The sequence below is a fragment of the Trachypithecus francoisi genome, unplaced genomic scaffold (genome assembly GCF_009764315.1).
Source record: "Trachypithecus francoisi isolate TF-2019V2 unplaced genomic scaffold, Tfra_2.0 Lachesis_group11, whole genome shotgun sequence".
NCBI lineage: Eukaryota > Metazoa > Chordata > Mammalia > Primates > Cercopithecidae > Trachypithecus > Trachypithecus francoisi.
The window spans coordinates 69,687,417-69,706,299 of NW_022681456.1; the positions used below are offsets into that span (position 1 = coordinate 69,687,417).

Consider the following 18,883-nt stretch of genomic DNA (forward strand, 5'->3'; position numbering starts at 1 on the left):
TAGAACGATAGTACTAAGTCTGTTCTTCCTATAAATATGCTCAGAAGGCCCTTTCTTCCAATGACAAACCTTATTTGTACCTGTCCCATGTCTCCCTTTTCTTTCAGTTGCTGAAGTACTTGAAAGAATTATGGTAGATAATATTTGTATGTGGTATTCCAGTATGGTTTTCACCGTGCCTCCATGTATCTTCTAATTTCTTCGTCTGACATTGTAGGGATGGAGCAGGTATCATCATCGCCATTTTAAATTTACAGATGAGGAAACTAAGGTAGATCTATTTTAAGGAATGTATCCCAAGTTACATAACTGATAAATGGTAGACTAGAACCTTGGACTCTTGATTCAAGATTTCTTGCCTTCAGTACACCACATTTGTTTCCTGTACGTACTCTTCCTTTCCTTCACTTTTTGTAATCTGTTTTTTCACTCCCAAGTCGCTCAACTAAAACTCCTACAAATATTCCAGTCATGGGACCATTTTTATTCATTTATTTTCTTTCGACTTCTCTGTTGACTATTTCCTTCCTCTTCAGAATTCTCTTCTCTTTTGACTTCTGACCCTATATTATTCTTAAACTCCTTTTACTTTTTTGACCATTCCTCTTTGTCTTCCTCACCATATCCTTTTGCTCCCTTAGCATGTTTTCTTTCCCAGGCCTTTGTTCTTAGCCCTCCGGTTTTCTTTTGCCTACACTTGCTCCCTTAGTAATTATCTATTTCTGCAGTTTCAACACTCAATTCCATGAAGATGATCTCCAGTTCTGTACTTCTGGTCCTAATATTCTGTACTGCCAACTTGCATTCACAGATACCTGCATGTCTCACCAGCACCTCAACTCTAACATGTCTGCAATGGATTAAATGTTTGTGTCTCCTCAAAATTTACACGTTGAAACCCTACCTCACTGTATGGTATCTGGAGGTGAGGCCTTTGAAAACTAATCAGGTCATGAGAGTGGAGCCCTCATGAATAGGATTAGTCCCCTTGTAAGAGGAGCTAGAGAGCTCTCTTTCCACCATGTGAGGATACAAGGAGAAGACAGCCAGCCATCTTCAAATCAGAAATTAGGCCCTCACAAGACACTGGATCTGCCAGCACCTTGATCGTGGGCTTTCAGACATTTCTTTTCTATAAGTTTTTGGATTTAAAAAAATTCTCAGCTGGGCATGGTGGCTCATGCCTATAATCCCAGCACTTTGGGAGGTTGAGGCAGGTGGATCACGAGGTCAGGAGTTCAAGACAAGCCTGGCCAAGATGGTGAAACCCCATCACTACTAAAAATACAAAAATTAGCTGCACGTGGTAGCAGGTGCCTGTAATCCTAGCTAACTCAGGAAGCTGAGACAGAGAATTGCTGGGACCCAAGAGGCAGAGGTTGCAGAGAGCCGAGATCATGCCACTGCACTCCAGTCTGAGTGACAGAGGGAGACTCTGTCTCCAAAAAAAAGAAAAAGAAAAAAATTCTGTACAGTGATCATATACTACTTTGATAATCAGAAAAATAAAAAAAATTAAATTTTTTTTTTTTTTTTGAGACAGGGTCTTGCTTTGTCACCCAAGGTGGAGTGCAGTGGTTCAATCTCTGCTCGTTCCAACGTCTGCCTCCTGGGTTCAAGCAATACTCCCTCCTCAGCCTGTGGAATAGCTGGGACTACAGGTGGGCACCACCATGTCCAGCTAACTTTTTTGTATTTTTAGTAAAGGTGGAGTCTCACTATGTTGCCCAGGCTGGTCTTGAACTCCTGAGCTCAAGCTATCCACCTGCCTCAGCCTCCCAAAGTGTTGGGATTACAGGTGTTAGCCACTACAACTGGCCAAAAAATTTAAAAACTGCCTATAATAAAAGGAAAAAAAGAAATTGTTTCATTCACTCTTTGACCATTTATCGAATGTTACCTCCCTCATGAAGTCTTTCCAGATTTCCTCAACCAGGCTTGTGCTTGATCATATCTTTGACACAGCTTGCTTGTTTTTTTTTTTTTTTGAAATCTCTTAATTGCATTCATATGTTTGAATATGTTTTTGTTGTGTATTAAGTTTGTGTGGTTATCTTACCTATTAGTCATATTTTGTGTGTATGAATGAGAAAATAACTTTATTTCATTTCAGGGAGCTGGCAGACATTCAGCCTCAGAACTTATGGAATTGCTTCTTGATGTCTGCGGCCTTGGTGACCTTGAGCACATTGAAGTTCACTGTCTTGCTCAGGGACCAGCACTTATCCAGCATGACAGTGTCGCTGATCTGGACATCCTGAAGCAGGGGAACAGGTGCATGGACATGTTCTTGTGGTACTTCTCGAAGCAATTGTACTTGCAGATGTAGTAGAGATAGTCTCTGTGGATGACAGTGGTCCTCTGCATCTTCATCTTGGTCACCATGCCAGACAGGATCTGCCCTCAGTGGAGATGTTACCAGTGAACAGGCATTCCTTGTCAATGTAGGTGCCCTCAATAGTCTCTTTGGACCTCCTGAAGCCTAGCTTGCCAGTTTCCTTTAGCAGGATCCTCTTCTTGCTTTGAACAATGGTCAGCTGCTTGTGATAGGCATGCTCAGTCTCAATGTCCACCATCTTCTTGGCTGCCTGAGAAAAAACTAGACAATTATTATTATTATTATTATTTTGAGGTAGAGTTTTGCTCTGTCACCAGGCTGGAGTGCAGTGGTAGTGGTGCGATCTTGGCTCACTGCAACCTCTGCCTTCCGGTTTAAGCAGATCTCCTGCCTCAGCCTCCTGAGTAGCAGGGACTACAGGTGCGCACCACCACGCCCAGCTAATTTTTGTATTTTTAGTAGAGACGGAGTTTCACCATGTTGGCCAGGATGGTCTCGATCTCTTGACCTCGTGATCCACCTGCCTTGGCCTCCCAAGGTATTAAGATTACAGGCATGAGCCACCACTCCCGGCCAAAACTAGACAATTTTTAAAGATTGAAAGTAAGTGTTATCTTGATTCTGTTTATGGGTAATAAATATTTCTCAGTAAATATCTGTGAAATGTATTGAGTTGAACCAAAAAGAACATAATTATGAGCTGATAGCCACTGAGTTCTGTGTCAGATTCTCTTTGTGTGTTTCATCTCAATGGTCTTTAAACTGAACGCCATTGTCACCAAAAGCTTATGCATAATGGGCTTCTTGGCAGAGAAAGAAGTTGGAAAACAGGTCAGGAATGCTGCCTTTATTGGTCCTACTCCAACCATTAATTCCTCTTACAGGAAGTACATGTGCACCAGGTAGCCTGAGAGGCAGAATAGAGCATTGGAGTATTATTCAGTGAAAGAAAACATGAATCCAAATCGTTTGTCTGGTTTTTATAACAATGACATCTTTCCTTTGTATGTCATCTGATTACTAATAGTAGATATTTAAATGATCAGTATCCACTAATAATAAGTACAGAGCTGGGTGCGGTGGCTCACGCCTGTAATCCCAGCACTTTGGGAAGCCAAAGCAGGTGGATCACCTGAGGTGGGGAGTTCGAGAACAGCCTGACCAACATGGAGAAGCCCCATCTCTACTAAAAATACAAAAATTAGCCAGGTGTGGTGGTGCACGCTTGTAATCCCAGCTACTTGTGCGGCTGAGGCAGGAGAATTGCTTGAACTTGGGAGGCGGAGGTTGCAGTGAGCCAGAGGTTGCAGTGAGCCAAGATCGCACCATTGCACTCCAGCCTGGGCAACAAGAGTGAAATTCTGTCTCAAAAAAAAAAAAAAAAAAATCTAAGTTGAAGCACTAAGAGATTCCTAAATGAGACACCTTTAAAAAGTCAGGTTCTAGGCCAGGCGTGGTGGCTCACGCCTGTAATCCCAGCACTTTGGGAGGCCGAGGTGGGCGGATCACGAGGTCAGGAGTTCAAGACCTGCATGGCCAACATTGTGAAACCCCATCTCTACTAAAAATACAAAAGTTAGCCGGGTGTGGTGGTGGGTGCCTGTAATCCCAGCTACTGAGGAGGCTGAGGCAGGAGAATTGCTTGAACCCGGGAGGTGGAGGTTGCAGTGAACCGAGATTGTGCCACTGCACTCCAGCCTGGGTGATAGAGCGAAACTCCTTCTCAAGAAAAAAAAAAAAAAAAAAAGGTCAGGTTCTATTTATATGCCACATATTCTAAATATCTTACTGTGTGTACTGTCTGTCTTTAGTTTCAAGTTGGGGGAATGGGAACACTTGGGGTCCCTAGAACCACTGAAGGGTACTTCTAGTGTGGAATCCTTACATGGTTCTCATGGCCTAACCTTCTGGTCACTTCACTAAAAATGTGATCCAAAAAAGGTAAAATTTGCCTTGGGTCAATCTCAGAAAGTTAGACTTGTATCCAATAAGAGGAATTTAATATTACCTTGTAGATAAGGAACAGAATGACCATATATGTGACAAGAAATCACGTACTTGTTGAACTTATTATTTATTTATTTATTTATTTAGACAGAGTCACTCTGTTGCCCAGGCTGGAGTGCAGTGGTGCCATCTCAGCTCACTGCAACCTCTGCCTCCTGGGTTCAAGCGATTCTCCTGCCTTAGCCTCCCAAGTAGCTGGGACTACAAGCACCCGCCACCACACAGGCTAATTTTTGTATTTTTTCCCAGAGACGGGGTTTCACCATGCTGTCCAGGCTGGTCTCGAACTCCTGACCTCATGTGATCTGCCTACCTGGGCCTCCCAAAATGTTGGAATTACAGGTGTGAGCCACCTTGCCCAGTGAACTTATTCTTTAAACACTTGTATAGTATTTATTGCAGTCCAGGTTCCTGTTCTAGGTACTTTTGAAACTTTTAAAATCCTCGTAATAACCCTTTGGGGGTTGGTACTATTATCCCCATTTCATAGATGGGGAAACTGAGGCATAGGTCATTCAGCTACTGAATAGGAGAGCTGGAATTTGAACCCAGGTCATCTGGCTCTACAGTTCTATGCTCATAACTACTGTCCTTTCGAATTATTTGAATTGACCATCCCTGGACCTAAGACCACTGTTCTGATGAAATTCAAGGAGATTGCCTTTGAGGATTAGTCCAGGTAAGTAATGTCTCATTCCTTTTGATAATTTTATCAAGAAACATCTATTAAGTTATTGATTGCAGGAGTTCCTTTGCCAAATGTTTCTTGAGTTTGGATGAACTTACAAGATAAGGAGTGAGTACCTATCTTTGGTGCATTTGGTTAACCATGTAAAACAGGGGTATCTAGGCTTTTGGCTTCCCTGGGCCACACTGCAAGAAGAATTGTCTTGGGCCACATATAAAATATACTAACACTAATGATAGCTGATGAGCTAAAAAAAAAAAAAAATCACGAAAAAACTCATAATGTTTTAAGACGTTTATGAATTTGTGTTGGGCCACATTTAAAGCCTTCCTGGGCTGCATGTGGCCTATGGGCAGTGGATTGATGTAAAGCTTACCAAAAGATAAGGGAATGTGAATGTTTCATATGTCTATAGTGCTCATAGAGTTCATAATTCATCACATTGATCCTCACATTTTACAGATGAGGAAACTGAGGCTCGGAAAGGTTGTGATTGACTTTCCAAAAGTCTGATAGATAACAGAGTTATTTATTTATTTATTTAAATTTTTGATACAGAGTCTTGCTCTGTCGCCCAGGCCAGAGTGCAGTAGGGCAATCTCAGCTCACCGCAACCTCTACCTCCTGGGTTCAAGCAATTCTCTTGCCTCAGCCTCCCGAGTAGCCAGGATTACAGGCATGTGTCACCACACCCAACTAATTTTTTGTAATTTTAGTAGAGATGGGGTTTCACCATGTTGGCCAGGTTGGTCTCATACTCTTGACCTCAACTGATTCACCCGCCTCGGCCTCCCAAAGTGCTGGGATGAGAGGCATGAGCCATCACAGCCAGCCTGTGCTTCATTTTAATGTTTGCTAAGCTTAGTACACTTGTCACCAAAAGCTTATTCAAGATGGGCTTCTTGGCAGATAGATCAAGTATGCTGTCTTTTTTGGTCCTGGTCTAGTCATTGTGTTTTAGTCTTGGGAAGTGGGTATGAACTAGGAAGCCTGAGAGACACAAAATAGCAGACTAAGGTAAGGCGTTTCCCTTACATGGCCTCACTTTCCACCTCTGATGTTGTAGTCATTCGCCTTTCAACTGCTTTTGTGAGGTGTGGCTATTCAGCAGAGGTGAAGGGCCTTTGCCTTTCTGTTGGTTTGAAGCAACAAACTCTATTTAGAGTGGTTTAGATAATGAGTAGTCTTTATTTTGGAGGAAATAGCCATGCGGCGTCTTTTGTCAATAAAGGTTGCTAGGGATGGTGTAGTTCATTCATTTTTCATCCAGTTATGAAGTTAGGAAGGCTCAGATGTGTAATGAGATCCTAAGCAAACTTTAACTACTAGGTCATTTAAGATTTTGCCAGCAGGTGGCACTTCTCTTTACTCACTTGAGTCCCTTAATGTGATCTTAGACTTAAGTCTAGCCAGACGCTGACATGGCGGTGGCTCATGCCTGTATTCCCAGCCCTTTGGGAGGTCGAGGCAGGCAGATCACTTGAGGTCAGGAGACAAGCCATGGCCAACATGGTGAAATCCCGTCTCTACTAAAAATACACACAGAAAAAAAATTAGCTGGGCATGGTGGTACACACCTGTAGTCCAAGCTACTTGGGAGGCTGTGGCAGGAGAATGACTTGAACCCAGGAGGCAGAGGCTGCAGTGAGCCGATATCATGCCACTGCACGCCAGCCTGGGTGACAGAGCAAGACTGTCTAAAAAAAAAAAAAGTTTAGTCAGATCCAAACATTTCTCTTTCCCTTTGTACCAGTGTAGTCTACAATATCTGTTTATAGATTGTAATATATATATATATATATATTTATTTATTTTGAGAAGGAGTCTCGCTCTGTCGCCCAGGCTGGAGTGCAGTGGCAAGATCTCGGCTCACTACAAGCTCCGCCTCCCGGGTTCACGCCATTCTCCTGCCTCAGCCTCCCGAGTAGCTGGGACTACAGGCGCCCACCACCACGCCCGGCTAATTTTTTGTATTTTTAGTAAAGACGGGGTTTCACCGTGTTAGCCAGGATGGTCTCGATCTCCTGACCTTGTGATCCACCCGCGTCGGCCTCCCAAAGTGCAGGGATTACAGGCGTGAGACACTGCACCCGGCCATATTGTAATATATTTATACCTTCTTTCCACAAGGGATTTGAAGTTGCTTATAACATACAGTATACAATAATAAAATATGTAGAAAGGGAGAATATAAAGCATATCAAATTTGATTCAGGGTTGCTGGCAGCCACAGCAGTGAATGATATGGTTTCATTATCAGGTTTTTGGGTCAATGGGGAGGGGAAGAGAATAACTTTTCTAGGATTCGAAATAAAAAATAGAACTTCTGACCTAGAGCATTTCTGTTGTGCCCTTCTCATCTCTGTAACCTAATTAATAAATTATTCTTGGCCTGTAAAAACTAAGGAATACTTACTTCTCTGCAGCCTCAGGGCTATGTAATCAGCATTCTTCAGTCTATCAGCTTCAACTTTTCAAGATGCCAGCTTCACCCATTCATTCTTCCTGCATAGATTGCCCTGGGCATTGGAAACAAAACCATATTCCTTAGGTAGGTTTGGGTGTGCTCACATCAATTCATGTTAAGAATCCCTTTCTCAAAGGCTGGGCGAGGTCACTTATGCCTGTAATCCCAGCACTTTTGGAGGCTGAGGTGGGCGGATTACCTGAGGTCAAGTGTTGGTGACCAGCCTGACCAACATGGAGAAACCCCGTCTCTACTAAAATATACAAAATTAGCTGGGCGTGGTGGCTCATGCCTGTAATTCCAGCTACTCGGGAGGCTGAGGTAGGAGAATCGCTTGAACCCGGGAGGCGGAGGTTGTGGTGAGCCGAGATCGCGCCATTGCACTCCAGCCTGAGCAACAAGAGCAAAACTCCGTCTAAAAAACAAAAAACAAGAAACAACAAAACCTTTCTCACTGGTTGGATAAAGAAGACCTATGTTTACACTCCAACAATATCAGAAAGCTGTGCCAGGCCATGTCATAACCAAAAGCTAAATCTATGTGATTGGTAATAATAGGTTTCTAGGGTTAAAAATAAATCGGTAAATTAAACTCTTTCAAGTTTCTAACAAGAAACCAGATTGAAACTGGCTTCCAATACCAATAAAGTTTGTATGAGATGGTGTGATCCGCAACAGAGTAGGCAGTGGTGGGGGCTGGCATGAGGGGCGGGCGGGAGAGACCCTAAAAATCCACCGCCCTTCTGTGGCAGGGGACTTCATGGTGTTTAGCCAGAGGTGCCCATCAACCCGGGCCTAAAGGACCAGCGTCTTGCCCCGCCCATCGCCGTCTGAGGTTAGGTCAAAGATCGGGAGGCTGGACAGGGCTGGGGAGGGCGCTCCAGGGAAGCCGACCTGGCGTCGATTCCTACAGTTGCGGCCCGGGTCCCCACGCCTAGGAGAGGAGGCGACGCGGGGCCGGCGGCTTTGTGGCGCGCAGGTTCCAGCGAGGGGGAGGGGACAGAGGGTGAGCTGAGGGCCTCGAGTCCCAGCACTCCGCCCCGCTGCGGGCGCCGCGCATGGCCGGCCCCTTGCCGTCCGGCTTCCCCGGGCGCACGAACAGCCGCCTGGATGTGTTCCTGCGGCGGCATCTGCCGCCGGAGTTCTACGACGCGGTCCGCGCCTATGAGCCATGCATCGCGGTGTCCAACTCGGAGAACCACACCCTCAAATACGTGGTGCTAAGCGACCGGCTCATCTACCTAACCGAGAACCCGCCCAAGTCCATCCGGCGGGTAGTGGCTCTGCGGGACGTCGTGGCCATTGACCTGGTGAGCGGCGCCGGTGGGCAGGCGGGCTCCGAAGTGCAGTGAGAACCCCCGGCTGAGGCTCCCAAACCCAGCTCTCCTGCGCGCGGGGAGGGCTGCCCCACCCCGCCCTCGACTTCCCTACTGTTATTTGAGAACGAGGAACATAGGGAAGCTGTGGATTGCTGTGAGCACTCCTAATACAAACACGTTTCCCATTCTCCTTGTATCTGGCTGTCCACCCATTCTCCCGCCTCCCCTACCCCACGTAGGGCTACAGGTTTGAGAACCGAACTCCCTATCAAAAATACGTTTTAAAGTCGTTCCTTTGTTAACAAATCACCTAGTCAGTGCCAGGCACTGTGCTAGACTCGGAGGATGCAAAAACGAAAGAGGGCCCCTACCTAGAAGCAGTTGCTGGAGGGCTAGAAAGCCAACACCCGTGCAAATAAATGCTGTGTGTTAAGTGCTGTTATGTCTCATTTACTTTTTTGCCCCCGATGCTTACAGCATGTTAGGTGCTCAATAAGAATAAATGCATAAGGCCGGGCGCCGTGGCTCTCGCCTGTAATCCTTACACTTTGGGAGGCCAAGGTGGATGGATCACCGGAGATCAGGGATTCAAGACCAGCCTGACCAACATGGTGAAACGCCGTCTCTACCAAAAATACAAAAATTACCCGGGCGTGGTGGTGTGCACCTGTAATCCCAACTACTTGGCTGGGCTAAGGCACAAGAATCGCTTGAACCTGGGAGGTGGAGGTTGCAGCGAGCCGAGATCGAGCCATCCGCACTCCAGCCTGAGCAACAGAATGAGTGAGACGCCGTTCCTTCCACCCCCTCCCCCCACAAAGAATGAATACATGAATAAGCAGATGCGTTAATGAGATGCGCACCGGACGCTTGGCAAACTCGGGCGGCTCACTTGATCCAAACTGGGCGCAGGGCCTGCTGGGAAACGTCTTGGAAGGAGGGGCGTGGACGCTAGGAGCTGGGCCTGAAAGACGTCGGGCCTGCCACACACAGCCTGTCCCGAGTTTTCGCGTCCTGCTCCTGTACCCCTTTCCTCCAGGAATAGATTTACCTTGTAAACCAGCAACGGACTGGAAGCACGGTCTCCTCTCCAATTACTGTTTTCCCCGCCTGGCTCCCTTTGTCTGAGCTGCTCTCCAGGTGTGTTCTCGGTTTTAACGTTGGGGTCAGGTGTCTAGCCTCGTTTTTTCATTCCCTTGGCTGAGCCTCAAGGGAGAGGTTGGCGAGACGCTTGATGGAGCTGTTTTGCTGAGAGAGTCATGGCTTCTTTTGAACGAGTCTGTTAGAAAAGAATAAAATTAAATGAAAAAAAGATTTTTTTTTCTACTCGGGATACCTTTGTGAACTAATATAACTGTGCCAATTTGTGTTCTTCTTTATTGAGGAAAAGTTCGGGGTACAACATTGGTTTTCCTCGCTAACATTGTTTCCATTCTCTTGAACTAAAACAGTTTTTTTGGAGACAGTCTCACTCTGTCATCCAGGCTGGAGTGCAGTGGCACCATCACGGCTCACTGCCACCTCAACCTTCAGGGCTCAAGCCATCCTCCCACTTCAGCCTCCCAAGTAGCTGGGACTACAGGCTCATGCCATCACAGCCGGCTAATTTTTTAAAAAATTTTTGTAGAGACAGGATCTTGCAGTGTTGCTCAAGTGATCCACTACAGACATGAGCCACCGCACCTGGCCTCGAACTAATTTTTTTTTTAATTTAAATTTCCTTTACTAAATGTTTTTTTAAACTTTAGACTGGGCAAGGTGGCTCATGCCTGTAATCCTAGCATTTTGGGAGGCCAAGGTAGGGGGATCACATGAGCCTAGGAGTTGGAGACTTGGGCAGCCTAGCGAGACCTTGTCTCTACAAAAATAAAAATGAATAGCTGTGTATGGTGGTGCATGCCAGTTGTACGAGCTACTTGTACAACTGAAGTGGGATGATACTTTGAGTTAAGGAGTTGGAGGCTGCATTAAGCCATGATCTCACCAGTGCACTTCAACCTGGGTGACAGAACTAGACTGTCTCTAAACAAACAAAAAACTTTAAAAGGGGCCAGGTGTGGTGGCTCACACCTGTAATCCCAGCTCTTTGGGAGGCCGAGGCAGGTGGATCACCTGAGGTAAGGAGTTCGAGATTCTCTCGAGAATCTAAGAATCTAGGCACGTGCCACCATGCCTAGCTAGTTTTTGTATTTTTTGTAGAGACAGAGTTTTGCCATGTTGCCCAGGCTGCTGGGCTTAAACGATCCACCCACCTTGGCCTCCCAAAGTGTTGGCATTACATTGCAAGCATGAGCCACTGTGCCTGGCTTGGTTTTTTTGTTTGTTTGTTTTTGTTTTTTACCTGTGAGAATCTAAGAAGTACTGTAAAGCTCCTTTGGCCCTGAGCCAAGAATCCTACAAAAAAAGGATACCAATTTATTTATTCATGCTTTCTGTACAAGGTTTACCTTTCAGGCATAAAGAATGTGTAATGACTATAAATGTCCTGAACAAATCTAAGCCTTCAACATTGTTGGTAGCTTGAATGTCCATCTTGCACAATATAGTTCAACTTTGGAAGTTGTGATAGGCAGAATAATTATGCACCAAAGATAAGCACATGCTGAATCCCTGGAACCTGTGAATATGTTATATTACATGGAAAAGGAGAATTAAGGTTGCAGATGGAATTAAAGTTGCTAATCATTTGTCCTTAAAATAGGGAAATTAATTTGAATTATCTGGGTGGGCTCAATGTGAACACATCTTTTTTTTTTTTTTTTTTTTTTTTGAGATAGAGTCTCGCTCTGTCGCCCAGGCTGGAGTGCAGTGGTACAATCTCAGCTTACCAAACCTCTGCCTCCCAGATTCAAGCAATTCTCCCACCTCAGCCTCCTCCTAAGTAGCGGGGACTATAGGCGTGCACCACCATGCCTGGCTAATTTTTGTAGTTTTAGTAGAGACATGGTGTCACCATGTTGGCCAGGCTGGTCTCAAACTCCTGAACGTCCGACCTCTTACACTTTTAAAGATGTGTTTATGGCTGGGTGTGGTGGATCACGCCTGTAATCCCAGCACTTTCGGAGGCCCGGGTGGACAGATCAGCTGAGGTCAGGAGTTTGAGATCAGCCTGGCCAACATGGTGAAGACCCATCACTACTAAAAATATAAAAATTGTCCGGGTGCTGTGGCTCACTCCTGTAATCCCAGCACTTTGAGAAGCTGAGATGGGCGGATCACCTGAGGTTGGGAGTTTGAGACCACCCTGACCAACATGGAGAAACCCCATCTCTACTAAAAATATTAAATTAGCCAAGTGTGGTGGCACATGCCTGTAAGCCCACCTACTCGGGAGGCTGAGGCAGGCGAATAGATTGAACCCGGGAGGTGGAGGTTGCGGTGAGCCGAGATTGCACCATTGCACTCCAGCCTGTGCAACGAGAGTGAAACTTCGTCTCAAAAAATATATATATATGTATATATGTGTGTGTGTGTATATGTGTGTGTGTGTGTGTGTATAAATTAGCCAGGTGTGGTAGCACACACCTGTAAGCCCAGCTACTTGGGAGGCTGAGGTGGGAGAATCACTTGAACCCTGGAGGTGGAAGTTGCAGCGAGCCAAGATTGCACCATTGCACTCCAGCCTGGGCAACAGAGTGAGACTCTGTTTCAAAAAAATCAAAATTAAAAATGACAAAAAAAGTGGAAGAGGGGGCAGAAGAAGAGTCAGTGGCCAACTGATGCAGCACGAGAAAGACTTGACTAGCCATTGCTAGTTTTGAAGGTGGAAGAAGGCCTTAGCCAAGGAATGTAGGCAGCCTGTAGAAGCTAGAAAAGGCAAGGAAATTGATTTTTCTCTAAAGCTTCCAGAAGGTCCTGCCAACACATTAATTTATTTAGTAGAGATGGGGTCTTGCCATGTTTCCCAGGCTGGTCTCGAACTCCTGTCCTCAAATGATTCTCCCACCTTGGGAGGATTCTAAAGTTGTAACTGCCCAGTGGATTCACCTTGCTTGATGCCTAGACAGAGCCAGTTTATCAAGACAGGGGAATCACAATAGAGAAAGAGTAATTTATGCAGAGCAGACTGTGCAGGAGACTGGAGTTTTATTATTACTCAAAGTAGGCTCCCTGAGCATTTGGGGATCAGAGTTTTTAAGGACAACTTGTTGTTTCGGGGAAGCCAGGGAGTCAAGAGTGGTGATTGGTTAGGCAGGAGATGAAATCATAGGGAATGGAAGCTGTCCTCTTAGTACTGAGTCCGTTCCTGGGTGGGGGCCACAAGATCAGATGAGCCAGTCAATCGATCTGGGTGGTGCCAGGTGATTCATCAGGTTCAGCATCTGCAAAATATCTTAAGCACTGATCTTAGGAACAAATAAAGTCCTTTATACCTCTGAGCCCCAGCCCTCCTTGTTCCATGTTACGCCAGATTAACTCTAGTTCCTGACATAGGTCACATTTATCTCAGGGGAAAAAAGCCCTTACAAATAATACAGATAAAATTCTATTCCCTTCACAAAGGAAAAAAAAAATTAAAGGTAACAGCAACAAAAAGTTAGATCAGAGTGTACACATGTTTGTTTTGAAGAAGGGTACAAGTGAGATTTCCGTTCCAGCAAAAATGAGCTTAAAGTGCACTTGACAATCTCAATACGTGTTAGATGTGGTTCATTTTCTCAAAGAAAGGGTTTCCAAGTTACCTGGGCAGATATTATTTTATAAAGGGCTGACATTTTCTTTAAAAGTTACTTTTGAAAAAAATTCTCTAGAGTTCTGCTCTTGGGTGCATCAAAATACTACTTAAGCCATTCTAAGGTTAGACACTTCTCTTTTTTTGTTTGTTTGAGCAGGAGTCTCGCTCTGTTGCCCAGGCTGGAGTGCGGTGGCAAGATCTGGGCTCACTGCAACTTCTACCTCCTGAGTTCAAGTGATTCTCTTGCCTCAGCCTCCCGAGTAGCTGGGATTACAGGCTCGCACCACCAAACCTGGTTAATTTTTGTATTTTTAGTAGAGATGGGGTTTCACCATGTTGGCCAGGCCAATCTTGAAATCCTAACCTGAGGTGATCCGCCCGCCTCGACCTCCCAAAGTGCTGGGATTATAGGCGTGAGCCACCGCGCCCAGCTGGTTACATTTTTAAGTGTGAGAACAATGCAGAGCAGTCTATGAATTTCCTACAGAATAACTGTCCTTCAAATCCATCCCATCACATACAGGAAAGAAAATCTGTCAACTTCAGCAGTCCTTGCCTCTCTTTCTGCTAGTCCTTTCACCTCTCCCCTCCAACCCTTCCGCTGATATCTGCTTTCTAGGTGTCCCAGGCTCCAGGAGGCCTCTTGAACAAGAACAAATGCATCTTTTACAGGCTGGCCTGCTTGCTTGCCATGAACAGTTTGTCCTCCTTCAAGGTGGTTGAAATAATCACATTTTTAATCACTTGTTTTATCCTTGGTGACATTATTGAACACCTACTACTTGCTATGCAGTCTAAAAAAGAATAGTACAATCCTTTTCTAAAGGAGACAATCACTGGAACATAATAGTTCAAAACAGTAGAATAGTGTTGGTGGTATAGTGGTGAGCATAGCTGCCTTCCAAAACAGTAGAATCTCAAATAGAGGTATTCCTAGGATGCTATGATACCACAAAATACTGTCTTCTGCTTTTGCATGGAAAGAAGAAGGGGAGGTAAACAGAATAGATTCAGGAGGTGGAATTGTATAAGTACCTAAGATCACAGGCTCTGAAATCAGATTGCTTGTCTTCAAATCCCAGTCCTGCCACAACCTTAAAAAAACTACTTAATTTCTCTCTGCCTCAGTTCCTTCATCTATGAAATGGAGAAAATAATAAGAACTACCTCTTAAGGTTGTTGTGAAGATCAGTTGAGATCATTCATGTAATACATTTAGCACAGTGAATAGGTCGGAACAAGTAATCAATGCTAGTTGTTATTACTTTGCAGAAATATGAAGGACTCTTGAAGGATGAATGCTGTTTTTCCAGGCATGCATTGTGAACCTGTCTATTATAGCAGTCAGCTCACTGCCTTACAATTAGCTGGATTCATTTTTGTCTCCACACAATATCTTAGTCATCTTTGTAAACCAGGCCTGGCAAATATCAGCTCAATGTGTAGTAGTTGAATGGGTAAACATATAACAAAGGACAAAGTTCATATTTGGTTAATTTACAGTTGTGGACTTCTATTTTTAATCAATTTTTTAAAACATTTTATCAGCACATTTACCTATATTATGAAGGGGGGAATGGAAGTGTTGGGCCGGGCACGGTGGCTCATGCCTGTAATCCCAGCACTTTGGAAAGCTGAGGTGGGCAGATCATGAGGTCAGGAGTTCAAGACCAGCCTGGCCAGCATGGTGAAACCCTGTTTCTACAAAAAATACAAAAATTAGCTGAGCATGATGGCATGTGTCTGTAATCCCAGCTACTCGGAGGCTGAGGCAGGAGAATTGCTTGAACCTGGGAGGCAGAGGTTGCAGTGAGCCGAGATTGCACCACTGTACTCCAGCCTGGGCAACAGAGTGAGACTCTGTCTCAAAAATAAATAAATAAATAAATAAATTTGGTTCTCTCATTTATAATCTGGAAAATGCAATTAAACAAAAGAGGTACTATTTGATTTTTCTTGGTTTTTTTTTTTTTTTTTTGAGACTTTGTCTCCCAGGCTGGATTGCACTGGTGACATCTCTGCTCACTGCAACCTAGACCTCCCAGGCTCAAGTGATCCTCCCACCTCAGCCTCCTGAGTAGCTGGGATTACAGGCACACTCGGCTATTTTTTGTAATTTTTGTAGAGACAAGAGTTTTGCTATGTTTCCCAGGCAGGTCTCAAACTCCTGAACTCAAGTGATCTGCCCACCTCAGCCTCCCAAAGTGCTGGGGTTACAGATGTGAGCCACTGCACCCGACCAGAGATCAAAGTTTCAAAGTTGAACTATAAACTAGGCTCCTCCCAAAATTAGTTTCATGGATGCCCAGGAATGAACAAGAATAGCTTGGAAGTTAGAAGCCAAATGGAGTTGGTTAGGTCGGATCTCTTTCACTGTTTCAGTTATAATTTTATAATGGCCGTTATACTTATAGAATTGTTGGCTTCAATTGATTAATTAAATACACTTAAAAGAGTGCTTAGAACATGGTAAGACCTACATATATATTAGTTATTATTAATAACCTTTATTCACATATATTAAGTCAATTAAGGCACACTATAAATCTGTAAGATTGATATGGTCCCTTTTTCAAATTAGGGCACCTGGCTTTAGGAAATTTAGCAAATTTGGAAAGAAAATAATTGTTTTTTGAGTACTGATTATGTATTAGGAAAATGCAGTTAAACAAAGAATTTACAAATTAAATTGCAATTAAACAAAAATTTAAACATTTAAAATGTTATCTCATTTATTCTTTTTTTTTTTTGAGACAGAGTCTCCTTCTGTGGCCCAGGCTGGAGTGTAGTGGTGCAATCTCGGCTCACCACAACCTCCACCTCTCGGTTCAAGCGATTCTTGTGCCTTAGCCTCCCAAGTAGCTGAGGTTACAGGAGTACACCACCATGCCTGGCTAATTTTTGTATTTTTTAGTAAAGATGGGGTTTCACCATGTTGGCCAGGCTGGTCTTGGACTCCTGACCTCAGGTGATCCACCCGCCTCAACCTCCCAAAGTGCTGGGATTACAGGCGTGAGCCACCGCACCCTGCTGAGTTTATTCTTCCTAAAAATTCTGCCTGGTAGGTATATCAAGTTCAATGTGTTCAAAAACACAATTGCTTATTTCCATCCCCAAATCTGTTCCTCCTTGGTTTTCCCTATTTTACCAAATGACATCATCTTCCATTACCCTTGATTCAGTCTTTAACTTGCCACATCCAACTCGTCAGTTGGTTCTTTTGACTTGTTTTCCAAAGTATATTCATGAATTTTCTGACCCTATTTTCTGTTGCCACCTGTCCAGTTTCTTAACTAGACTTTTGAAATTGCCTCCAAACTCATTCCTTCCCATATAGCAATTGGTGGAACTACCATTGCAAAATTGTAACTGAGACAGTGAAAGAGATCTGACCTAACCGACTCCATTTTACTTCTAACCTCCAAGCTATCCTTGTTCATTCCTGGGCATAGGCTGAACTAACTTTTGGAGGAACTTAGTTTATAGTTTAAAACAAAGATAGTAATAGCCCTTTCCCAAAACAGACACCCTTCTTGCCTAAGAACTAGACTGCCATTGTAGGACTAACAAATTAGCCACAAGATTAGAAATTATGGTTTATGAGACAGGCATCCAGAGGCTACAAGATTGTGACTCTCCTCAAATTGCTCCAGGAGATAACATCACTATTGTAAAACCTAAGGGCAGTGCTTGAGATATTTTGCAGACTCTGTACTTGATGGATCGGCAGGCACCACCCAGATAGGATAAACTGAGTTGTCTGATCTTATGGCCCCCACCCAGGAACTGACTCAGGGTAAAAGAACAGATTTGGCTCCCTATGATTTTGTCTCCGACCCAACCAGTCAACATTCCTGACTCACTGCCCCCACCCCAAAATTATCCTTAAAAACTCTAATCCCTGAATTCTCAGGGAAACTGTTTTGAGTAATATTAAAACTCTAGTCTCCCATACAGCTGGCTCTGCCCGAATTACTCATTCTCTATTGCAATTCCCCTGTCTTGATAAATTTGCCCTGTCTAGACTGTAGGCAAGGTGAACCTGTTGGATGGTTACATTGTGATTATCTTTGAAACATAAATCATAAATTAAATTATAACATGCTTCTGATTCAAAATCTCCATGAGCCTCCAAACTCCTTATTGCTTACAAAAGCCTGCATGATTTAACCCTGCTGTCTCTGACTCATCTCCTACCACTCTTCCCCAAACTCTTTATGCCCTTCTATACCTCAGGGCCTTTGCACTTGCCTTTCTACCTAGAACACTCGAGATCCTCAGGGGGTTGGTTCTTTTGTGTAAGTCATATTTCAGCCCAAACTCAGCATCACTTCCACAAGGATGCCTCTCTGATCACTCAAACTAAAAGTACCATTCCCCCATCACACTTACTACTATCCGTTTGTTTCAAAGCAGTTATCACTATTTGCATTTTATAAGATTAACTTGTATAACAATTTTCTGTTCTCTATCTCCCATGGTAAATGTAAGCTACATGGGAGTAGGAACTTGCCTCTCTTGTTCATCCCTGTGTCACTGTGCATTACATTCCCTGACACTTAGTAGATGATCAATAACTATTTGTTGATTAGAAGAATTAATTAATTAATAAATGCTCAGATCTATCATATAGCTTATCTCTTAGATAAGGAGTTCATATTTCCTTATATCCAAGTGTTGAGGGATCCCAGAAATTGACCGCTTATCACACTGGCCAGGGTTACTCAGGCAGTGGGTGGCAGAGCCTGGATAAAATCTTATAGGTCTCATGATGCTCGTGTTTAGCTCTCTTCACACTTCTTTGTGCATATTGTGAGATGATCCCTGTGTTGTTTAGCTGTGTCGTGTGTTTTGACAGGTATTAAGAGTTTTGTATGCTGAGGCCATATTATAGATGCTTCTTTTCTTTTCCAGCTTTCTGCTTTGACTCCTTTATAGCATTTTAAGGCTCTCATTATGGGAGACAGTAGGAAGTGGTAAACACCGCACTCGGCCAGGTTCTGTTCATTTTTAAAAGTCCCAAGATATGGGCTGGGTGTGGTGGCCCACGCCTGTAATCACAGCACTTTGGGAGGCCAAGGTGGACAGATCATTTGAGGCCAGGAGTTCGAGACCAGCCTGGCCAACATGGTGAAACCTCGTCTCTACTAAAAGATACAAAAATTAGCTGGGTGTCTTGGCACTTGCCTGTAGTCCCAGTTACTTGGGAGGCTGAGGCATGAGAATCTCTTGAACCTGGGAGGCAGTGGTTGCAGTGAGCTGAGATCATGCCACTGTACTCCAGCTTGGGAGACAGTAGGACTCTGTCTCAAAAAAAAGTCCCAAGATATGGGATACTTAGTCACACATCTTAGTATCAGAGGCTTCATCTCATCCATCTCAGCACATG

At 44.2% G+C, this 18,883-nt stretch overlaps 1 protein-coding gene and 1 pseudogene across 1 annotated transcript in view; one reads left to right on the top strand and one right to left on the bottom strand.

The window, feature by feature from the left end:
* Positions 1 to 2,071: 2,071 nt before the first annotated feature.
* Positions 2,072 to 10,021, bottom strand: LOC117089819 (annotated as a pseudogene).
* Positions 8,223 to 18,883, top strand: part of CUNH12orf56 (chromosome unknown C12orf56 homolog) — a 110,190-nt gene continuing 99,529 nt past the window's right edge. The window contains 1 exon segment of the mRNA XM_033221398.1: positions 8,223 to 8,810. Coding sequence (XP_033077289.1) covers positions 8,559 to 8,810 — 252 coding nt within the window. The 5' untranslated portion in view covers positions 8,223 to 8,558.